This window comes from Microtus ochrogaster, chromosome 10 (genome assembly GCF_000317375.1).
Source record: "Microtus ochrogaster isolate Prairie Vole_2 chromosome 10, MicOch1.0, whole genome shotgun sequence".
In the NCBI taxonomy this organism is placed as follows: domain Eukaryota; kingdom Metazoa; phylum Chordata; class Mammalia; order Rodentia; family Cricetidae; genus Microtus; species Microtus ochrogaster.
In genome coordinates, this window is record NC_022016.1 from 76,682,492 (window position 1) to 76,693,090 (window position 10,599).

The window sequence follows — 10,599 nt, forward strand, 5'->3', positions numbered from 1 at the left end:
AACTAGCTCTTGTAGACCAGGCTGGGCTTGAACTCACAGCGCTCCACCTACCTCTGCTTCCTGAGTGCTGGGATTAAAGGTGTGTGCCACCAACAAAATTTCTTAATTACAGAAAATAAAATGGGTCACAGTAAATCTGTAAAATGCGTAGCTAGCAAAATGGCTCGTCGGGTAAAGCCTGGAACGTGAGTTTGGTCCCTGGGACCCATAGAGTTAAGGACAGACTCGACTCTCACAAGTTGCCCCCTTCTTAACAGACGCATACACCGAAAAGCAAAACACACAGTTAATGAAATGTAACCATTAAAGCATGAGAAATAAGGAAGCTTTTTTTTATCAGTGAATCCTTAACATTTGCTGTATTTTATATACATAAATGGTTTCATATATATGATCATACTGTATATACCTTTCTATTCAGCTTTAAAAAATATTTTCCTTCTTTGAGTTTATATTAAAAGACCATATTTATGTGATTATAAAGACTAAAAATTATTAGAGAATGTGAAATTCTAGATTTTTGTTTGGGTTGTAGAGAAAGAAATTGGATCACTGTGGATAGGTCTATGTAGCGCTGGTTGTCCTGGTAGTCACTGTGTAAACCGGGTGTCTTACGGTTTCTATTGCTGAGATGATAGAACATGACCAAAAAGCAAGTGGGGGAGGGTTGTTTGCTTACACTTCCACATCACTCTTCATCATGGAACCAGGTCAGGAACCTGGAGGCAAGAGTTGATGCAGAGGCCATGGAAGAGGGCTGCTTACTAACTTACTCCTCATGGCTTGCTCAGCCTGCTTTCTTATAGAACGCAGGACCACCAGCCTAGGGATTGCACCACCCACAATAGGCTGGGCCCTCCAACATCAATTACTAATTTAAAAAAAATGCCCTACAGCTGCATATTATGACAATATTTTCTCAATTGAGGTTCCCTCCTTTCAGATGATGTTAGCTTCTGTCAAGTTGGTATAAAATTAGCCAGCACACCAGGCTGCCCTTAGAGTCACAGAGATCTGCCTGCCTCAGCCTCTGGAGTGCTGGAATTAAAGAAGGTGTGTGCCATCATACCCAGATGACAGGTTTTTTTTTTTTTTTAAGTGGCTGACGTGCTGCAAATACATGCAAAGGTAGCTCAGTGGAGGCAGTATGCCCCATTGGAAGGTAGCTGTCTGAAAGGGGATTTACACCAGCATTGCAGGGAGGATTTACTGGCAGGCTAGAGACAAAAAGAGAAAGAGTGGAAGAAGAGGCCATGGATTTGACCAGAAGATAGAGGCTAACCCAGATGCAGGGAAATGGTACACCTCTGTTTTGACATGCTAGAGAAGTCAGACAGACATCCAAGGACAGATCTGAGTAAGCAAACTAAATGTCCAGATCTTCAAGAGGTTACTTGCTGTGGAATAATCCTTTTATATACTGTGAATATGTATTATTCTCACTGTTTAATAAGTTGACAGGCCGATAGCCAGGCAAAAAGTGTAGGTGAGACAATCGAATGGAGGATACTGGGATGAAGAAGGGCAAAGTCAGGGTGAGACACCAACCAGCCCCTGGGGAAGCAGGACCTGTAGAAAATAAGGTAACAAGCCATGAGCCATGTGGTGGGGGCATAGATAAGAAATATGGGTGAATTTAAGTGTAAGAGTGGGCTAATAACAAGCCTGCGCTATCGGTCTAGCTTTTATAAGTAATATTAAGCCTCTGAGTGATCATATGGGAACTGCTGGATGGGAGACTACTCAACCACTATATCTGACTATGATTACTTGAAGGCTGTATATAAAATAGAAAGCTTTAGTCCCCCAATAAAAAATATGTAATAAAACAAGATTTGGTTTTCCCTTAAAATAGGCTTAAAAATTCACCTGTCTATGCCTTCAAAGATAAATGTGTGTGTTTTCTTGTGTTTTAGGATCTTCAAGATGAGGTTCAAAGGGAGAGTGTTAACCTGCAAAAACTACAGGCCCAGAAGCAGCAGGTGCAGGAACTCCTTGATGAGCTGGATGAGCAGAAAGCCCAGTTGGAAGAGCAGCTTAAGGAAGTTAGGAAAAAGTGTGCCGAGGAGGCCCAGCTGGTAAAACCTGGCTGTTTACTGACTCTCTGCTTCTATTGCTTTCCTAGTTACAAAGAAAGCATCTCCTACTTGTTAAGCAGCAGTCTTGTCTGCAGTAACTTTAGGAAAGAGTTGGAGTTACTGTTCTCTGTAGTAGAAATTAGAGGAGCTATCTTGATCACATGAGACTTTTGCCTCCAAGTTTCTATTAGCCCCTTCTGCTACCAAAAGAATACATCAAAAATTCCAAACTTGGCTGGAGAGATGGCTCAGCGGTTAAGAGCACTGACTGCTCTTCCAGAGGTCCTGAGTTCAATTCCCAGCAACCACATGGTGGCTCAAAACCACCTATAATGAGATCTGGTGCCCTCTTCTGGCCTACAGGCAGGATACTGTATAAATAAATAATCTTTAAAAAAAAAATGCAAACCATGAAACTAGATATGTCTTTGCTTAATTCCCTTTTCTCTCATTTATCTCCACTTGTAGATATCTTCCCTGAAAGCTGAAATAACTAGTCAAGAATCTCAGATCTCCACTTATGAGGAAGAGCTGTCAAAAGCTAGAGAAGAACTAAGTCGCCTACAGCAAGAAACAGCACAATTGGAAGAGAGTGTGGAGTCAGGAAAGGCTCAGCTGGAACCTCTTCAGCAGCACCTGCAGGAATCACAACAGGAGATTAGTTCAGTAAGTGGAAGCCAACAGCATGCCTGGAGGGCCCTTGTCTGTCCTTTTTGTACTGTCTGACTTCTCCTTCTTTACCTACCTATTGATTCTCTTTAGTTGTTTAATACTTACAGTTGCCAGTTGGACAGCTGTAGTAATAGGAGCGGCAGGGCTGTGTCCCCAGCACCCCGGGCCGCCTGCTAGCTTATGCCCCGAAATAACAACACACAAATTGTATTCATTTAAACACTGCTTGGCCCTTTAGCTCTAGCCCTTACTGGCTAATTCTGATATCCCAATCAACCCATCTCTAATAATCTGTGAGCACCGGTCTTACCGGGAAGATTCTAGCCTACGTCCACCCTGGGTCGGAGCTTCATCGCGTGTGTCTGCCTGGGAGAGGGGAGGATGGCGTCTCTGAGCTCACTTCCTCTTCCTCCCAGCATTCTGTTCTGTTTACTCCTCCCACCTATGTTTTAACCTATCAGGGCAAGCAGCTTCTTTATTTAATTAACCAATGACCTTCCTCCATTAGACAGCTGATGGTCATTTACATAAGGGAGTAGAGTATGGGCTTTGGAGTTAAACTGTCCAGGTTTAAATGCTGGTTCTGCCATTTATTAGACAAATCACCTTTGAATATCAGATTTTTCATCTTTAAAGTTGAAGATTTAACAATACATTAGTGCTATTATAAGGATTATATGAGGCAAAAGATGAGGTAGTTTAACATAGTGTCTGACACATAAATTCTCAGTAAATATTGTCTGACAGGTATTTGTGTTGTTTTTTTAAAGATTTATCTGTTTATTATATATATAATGTTCTGTCTGCATGTGTTCCGAGTCGCCAAAAGAGGGTACTAGATCTCATTATATATAGATGGTTGTGAGACATCACGTGGTTGCTGGGGTTGAACTCAGGACGTCAGGAAGAGCAGCCAGTGCTCTGTGCCATCTCTCTAGCCCTGTCTTGTTTTATGTCAGTATGACACAAGCCAGAGTCATGGGGAGGAGTAGCCTCCTTTGAGAAAATGCTTCCATAAGATGGGCTGTAGGCAAGCCTGTCAGGCATTTTCTTCAAGATTGATGGGGGAAGGCCCAGCCCATGGTAGGTGGTGCCATCTCTGGGTTGGTAGTCCTGGGTTCTATAAGAAAGCAGGCTGAGCAAGCTATGAGGAGTAAGTCAATAAGCAGCACTCCTCCATGGCCTCTGCATCAACTCTTGCCTCCAGGTTCCTAACCTGGTTGAGTTCCTATCCTGACTTCCTTCCATGATGAAGAGTGATGTGGAAGTGTAAGCCCTTTCCTCCCTGGTCATGGTGTATCATCACAGCAGTGATAACCCTCACTAAGTTGGAACATCTTGTCTTCTCTTGGGTTTCTGATTTTTAGATCAGTTTTATTCATTGAAATGATGTAGTTTTCTTGTTTCTACTTTTTTATATACTTAATATATAACATAAAATTATATATTTTTATAATTTTAAATGTAAATATATAAAAATAAACATAAAAATCTATTATTTAATCTATTATAATTGAATTCTGCCTTTTATGTCCCACTGTGGAATTCATTTGAATAGTTGAGGCTGAAACAGCTTTATGCTTTGTTTAATGAACTTTGTGTGACTCAATATTTGAAGATACTTTCTAGGACTCTTCTTTCCCATTAACAGATAGTGCCAGAACACAGGGCATTCACTTGCCTTACCCTTACCTTCTTTAACTTCCTGTAGCTCCCCTACAGCTTTATTGCTGAATCTTCATCCTCTCTGTTACTTGGCTATCTTTTCCTCTGGTATCCTGGGTCTGTCTTTTTCTAATTATACCCTGAAAGACTGCCAGTTCTCAGATACTGAGACAGAATTCTTGGAGATTTCACAAGACTTACAAAACAAATATATGCCTGCTAAAATTGCAGGAGGACTCATTGGGAAAGATTATTGAAATATTTAAGTCATACTTCATTCCCAGAGGATTCTCCTAATAGAAAGCAAACTCATCCTTGAGTAAGTCTAGGGGCATACCTCTTTGTATGATACATATACTTCTAATATTAAATTGTTTTGTATTTCTGCTTTGTATTGGCAGATGCAAATGAGACTGATGGAGATGAAAGATCTGGAAAATCATAATGACCAATCAGATTGGCGTGATAGCCCACAAAGCATTCTTGTAAATGGTGCTACAGATTATTGTAGCCTCAGCACCAGCAGCAGTGAAACAGCCAACCTGAATGAACATGCTGAAGGCCAGAACAATCTAGAGTCTGAGCCCATACACCAGGAGTCATCAGTGAGTCTTTATTCCGTGGTCTTCATAATTAGAGTCTGCTCCCTCCTCTCTCTCACACACACACAGAGAGAGAGAGAGAGAGAGAGAGAGAGAGAGAGAGAGAGAGAGAGAGAGAGAGAGACTGATGAAGATCAAGGTTTGTGTGAATATACTTACGCACATGTGTAGAGGCCAGAGGTCTTTAAAGTGTCATTCCTCAGATTTTTTTTTTTTTCGTACGGGATTTCTCACTGAGATCTGGCTTGGAATGCATCCGCATGGATGCTGGGGATCTGAACTCAGGTCCTCATGCTTGAGTTACAGCACTTTATCCATTCGGATAGCTTCCTAGTCCCATAGCCAAGTTTTGTTAGCATTGTGTGTGATACAAAGAATGACAATTTTTTAAAGATATTTTTAATTTTTATTTATGTATATGTGTTCAGCTGCCCACAGAAACTGGAAGAGGGTGTCAGATCCTTTGGAGCGGGAGTTAACAGGCAGTTTGAGCTGTCTGGTGTGGTGCTGGGACTCGAACTTGGGTCCTCTGGAAGAACAGCTGGTGTTCTTAATTCTTGAGCCATCCCTTTAGCCTCAATAATTGAAATTCTTTCTTTTCAAGGTTTTTTTTTTTTTGGTTTGTTTGCTTATTTTTTGTTTTGTTTATTGAGAAAGGGTTTCTCTGTGTAGCTCTGGCTGTCCTGAAACTCACTCTGACTGGCCTCAAGCTCAGGGATCTGCCTGCCTCTGCCTCCTAAGTACTGGGTTTAGAGGTATGTGCCACCACACCCAGCTTTTTTTCAGTTTTAACTAATGTTCAAATTATTCTAATTAATAAAATTAAAGATTTTTAAATGCTATGGTGTTATCATACTGGCCACAACGTTAATATGAAGCTAAGGATGGTGTTAAGCTCTATTTTAATTTGATGTGTCTGTGGAGTAGTATTATCTAGTGTGTTCACCTGTGATTGCATTCATCCACATATACAAGTGTAGAGGCCAGAGTTCAGTTTTGGTCTTCTGATGCCACTCTCTATCTTAGTTTTTGAGACAGGGTCTCCTCACTGAAAATAGAGCTAGCTGTTTTAGTTAGACCAGTGGTGTCTACCTGTCTCTGCCATCCCAGCATTGGGGCTACAGTTAGACACCACTATTCCTGGCTTTTATTAGGGTGCTCTAAACCTGAACTGAGTTAGTTCTTGATGCTTGTGCATACAGCACTCTACCCATTTATTATTTATATATCCTAAATATATAAATACCACTTGTTCAGTCCATATAATGTTACTTATGTGTGTTATAAGTTCAGAGCTTACCACTTAGCATTGAATATGAAAAGGTTTTTAAAGGGGCTAGGCATGTAGCATAGTGGCAAATAGTTTTCATAACATGCAAGAGACCCTGGATTTAATCCCCAATACCAAAATAAATTTTAAACCACCAGTATATGTACAGTTTTAAAAATGCACACCTTTATATCCCAGCACTCAGGAGTCACATTGAGCCTCTGTGAGTTTGAGGTCAGTCTGGTTTACATAGTGAGTTCCAGGCCAGTGAGTATCGCACAGTTGGGGGTAGGGACTGGTATTGACATGCCACAATATTCTGTGGAATCTAGACAAAAGCTAGCAGCAGTTGTTTCCACTTCTTCTAAGTGAGTCCTGAACAGAGGTTGTTGGGCTTCGCAGCATCAAGCCACCTCACCAGCCTGAGACAAAAGATTCTTAAACCTTCATACTCACATATGTATTTTTGGTAGGTGAGAAGTAGTCCTGAAATAGCACCTTCTGATGTGACTGATGAAAACGAAGTTGTGACTGCAGCTGGTAACGAAAAAGTTAGTCCCAGATTTGATGATGACAAGCAGTCAAAAGAGGTGAAGATAATTATATATTCAATTGTTCTTGTCACTCATGTCTTAAATGTTCTTTGTAGCTGCAAGAATATTTACTAAGTTTTCAAAGTTTGTATATGATCTAAATGTGTGTCACTTGAAGTATTATCTTTTAAATGTTTGGTTACTAAAAGATCTGTTTTAAAATTATTTCTAGGAAGATCCATTTAATGTAGAATCAAGTTCACTGACAGATCCAGTTGCAGATACAAACTTGGATTTTTTCCAGTCTGATCCTTTTGTTGGCAGTAAGTATCTTTCTTTTATAAGTATATTCAAAATAAGGCTTTCTGGTGTATAAACTATATAAGCATTGAGGCTTCAATTTTGAAAGCCTTTTTAAAAATTGTTTGTATTGAGCTATATATTTTTCTCTGCTCCCCTTCCTTCCTCCGCCTTCTCCTTCTACCCTCTCCTTTCATCCCCATGCTCCCAGTTTGCTCAGGAGAGCTTGTCTTTTTCTACTTCCCATGTAGATTAGATCCATGTATATCTCTCTTTTTTTGTAAATATTTTCATGGTTTATTTACTTTATTTTATGTGCATTGGTGTGAAAGTGTCAGATCCCCTGGAACTAGATCTTTAGACAGTTGTGAGCTGCCATGTGGGTGCTGGGAACTGAACCCAAGTCCTCTGGAAGAGCAGTCAATGCTCTTAACCACTGAGCCATCTCTCCAGCCCCGATGTATATTTCTAGAGCTATCTTGTGAAGTAAAGTGAGTTTGGTATCATCGTTGTATGCTTTTAATTCCAGCCCTTGGTAAGCAGAAGTGTGAGGTTTGAAGCCAATCTGATAGCTAGTTCCAGCCAGTGCTACATAGTGAACCCTAAGCTCAAACAAAAAAAGGACTGGAGATGGTTCAGCAATAAAGATCACTTGCTGCTCTTATAGAGGACCTGTATTCAGTCCCCAGCACCCACATTGCATCTCACAACCATCTGTAACTCTAGCTCCAGAGGATCTGATACCCACTTTTATCTTTCTTTGGCATCAGACATGTGTATGGTGCATAGACATGTGAGCAAAGCACTTATACACCTAAAAGAAAAGTAAATCGGACTGGAGAGATGGCTCAGAGGTTAAGAGCACTGACTGCTCTTTCAGAGGTCCTGAGTTCAATTCCCAGCAACCACATGGTGGCTCACAACCATCTGATCTGGCCTGCAGGGATACATGCAGGCAGAACACTGAATACGTAATAAATAATAAATCTTTTAAAAAAATAAAAGTAAATCAAATATATACAAACAAGCAAAAAACAAAAGATATGAAACTAAGGCACACAGGCAAAATAACTTATCTAATAGTCATGGCAAAAATGAGCCCAAATATTTGAACTCTTTAAATAAACAAACACAAAACAATTTTTGAAATGTATAAAGCACCAGGAATAAACTTAAGTTTTATACTTAAAATATATAGAGTTTGGGCTGGAGAGATGGCTCAAAGATTAAGAGCAGTGGCTGCTCTTCCAGAGTTCTTGAATTCAATTCCCAGGCATATGTGCAGGCAGAACACTGCATACATAATAAATAAATTTTTAAAAACTAATATATACATATATATGTATCTCTATTTCTCTATATTGACATATATAGAGATATACTGTATATAGGCATAGAGAGAGATGTGTGTATACATACATACATATATAGAGAGAGAACATGCTGAGGTTGTGACTCGACAGTACTTGTCTAGCAGGCATGATCTGTAGAAGAACATTTACAGTTTTATAATCTTCACCACAAAAGATGGGTGATAACAAATATCTGAGGATATATATAGAAATTAAAACCACCATACACTACTGGTGGGACTATGAAATGATTTTTTGTCTTTGGAAAATGGTTTGGAAATTTCTATGCCAGTAATTAAACAGAATTATTGTAAGACCTGATATGTAATCAGGAGGAATAGACGTACACCCACATAAAACCTTGTATGTTTTTTCTTTCTCCCCCCAAGCCCCCCCCTTTTTTTTTAAAGAGACAGACTTTCTCCTTGTAGCCATGGCTGTCCTGGAACTCTGTAGGCCAGGCTGTAAAAAACATGTATGTTGATATTGATCAGTCCATCATTTTTTCTCCTTTGCAATTAGTCTTGTCTTTTTTCCTAATGTATGTGAACATGCGTATAAAAGCCAGAGGCATTGGATCCCTCTCGAGTTGGAGTTGCAGGTAGTTGTAAGGTGCCCAATTTTGGTGCTAGGAATTGCTCCTTGGTAAGAGCAGTATACACTCTTAAATGCTAAGTCATATCTCTAGCCCTGTTTGTCTTTTTATTGTTTATTTATAAGAGCTTTTTACATGTTCTAAGTAAAACTCTCTGATGTATGATCTGAAAATATTGTGTGTATGTGTGTTGAGATGAGACAGTTTCTCTTTATGTAGCTCAGGCTGCCTGAAATTAGTGACAGTTTTCTTGCCTCATCCTCCTGAGTGTTTATTATAGGCATGAGCATTTATACTCCTGTTTTTCTTCCAAGAACTTTATAGCTGTTATATCTAGAACTTTGAGGCTGGAGGAATGACTTAATGATTAAGAACACTTGCTGCTTTCCCATAGGACCTGAATTCAGTGCCCAGCACCTATATCAGATAGCTCTCTCCAGGAATCTGATGCCCTCTGTGGGTACCTGCACACATGCATGCTTGCTGACATGCGCGCGCGCATGCGCGTGCACACACACACACACACAGATTATTGATCTTTAGAGCTTTGATTTAGTTAATTCTATATCTAGTACGAGGTAAAGATCTTTCCTGATAGCTGGGTGGTAGTAGTGCACGCCTTTAATCCCAACACTTGAGAGGCAGAGGCAGGCAGATCTCTGTGAGTTCAAGGCTAGCCTGGTCTACAAGAGCTGGTATCAAGACAGCCAGGGTTGTTACACAGAGAACCCCTGTTCTCTTGAAACGCCAACCCCCCTCCAAAAAAAGAAAGAAAGAAATCTTTTCTGTTGTCCAAATACCATTTGTTTTGTTTTGTTTTGAGACAGGCTATCCTGTAGTCTAGGCTGGCCTCAGACTCCCTATATAACTACTGATCCTCCTGCCTCCACATCCAAATGCTGGGATTATGATGTATACCATCACACCAGACGTATGGAGTTCTGGAGATGAAGCTGAGGACTTTGTTCTACTGGGAAAGGACTCAGCTAACCTGGCTACATCCCCAGCACCCAAATGCCGTTGGATGAAACAAACTACCCTTTCACTCTTCCCGCATCTGTGTTCTCGATATTCTTGTCAAAATTCAAGTGGCCTTAACTTTGAGAGTTTATCTCTGTCTTCTTCAATTTATGAGGGTGTTTTGTTGTTTTTACCATAGTCTTTCTTTATTTCATGAAGTGCTAAGGGTAATATCTACCTAGTAGCCAGGAGTAGAGATTTTGTTGGTAAAACTTCACTTTTGTGTCTCTATCTATAGCCTCTTTCAGTCTTTGTTTTACTCCCTGTAACCTCTTTTGGTCAAGGGTAAGTTTATTTGGTTTTTACATTAGTTACTCTTCTGTTGCTATGATAGACACCATGACCAAGACGGCTTACGGAAGAAAGAGTTTACTTGGTTTACAGCTCCAGAGGGTTGGAGGCTGTAATGGCAGGGACAGCATGGCAGCAGAAAGCTTCAAGGTCTTTGAACTCTCAGAGCATTCCTACTGTGGCACACCTCTTTTGGTTTTTCGAGACAGGGTTTCTCTGTG

General features: G+C 40.3%; 1 protein-coding gene across 3 annotated transcripts in view; it reads left to right on the plus strand.

The window, feature by feature from the left end:
* The window catches only part of Eps15 (epidermal growth factor receptor pathway substrate 15), a 101,890-nt gene that overhangs the window by 71,912 nt on the left and 19,379 nt on the right, over window positions 1-10,599 (plus strand). For all 3 annotated transcript variants that reach the window (XM_013348541.2, XM_013348542.2, XM_005353574.2), the window contains exons 14-18: window positions 1,917-2,078; window positions 2,547-2,744; window positions 4,817-5,020; window positions 6,761-6,877; window positions 7,053-7,143. In XM_013348541.2, the coding sequence (XP_013203995.1) occupies window positions 1,917-2,078; window positions 2,547-2,744; window positions 4,817-5,020; window positions 6,761-6,877; window positions 7,053-7,143 (772 nt within the window). The remainder of the gene's footprint in view (window positions 1-1,916; window positions 2,079-2,546; window positions 2,745-4,816; window positions 5,021-6,760; window positions 6,878-7,052; window positions 7,144-10,599) is intronic.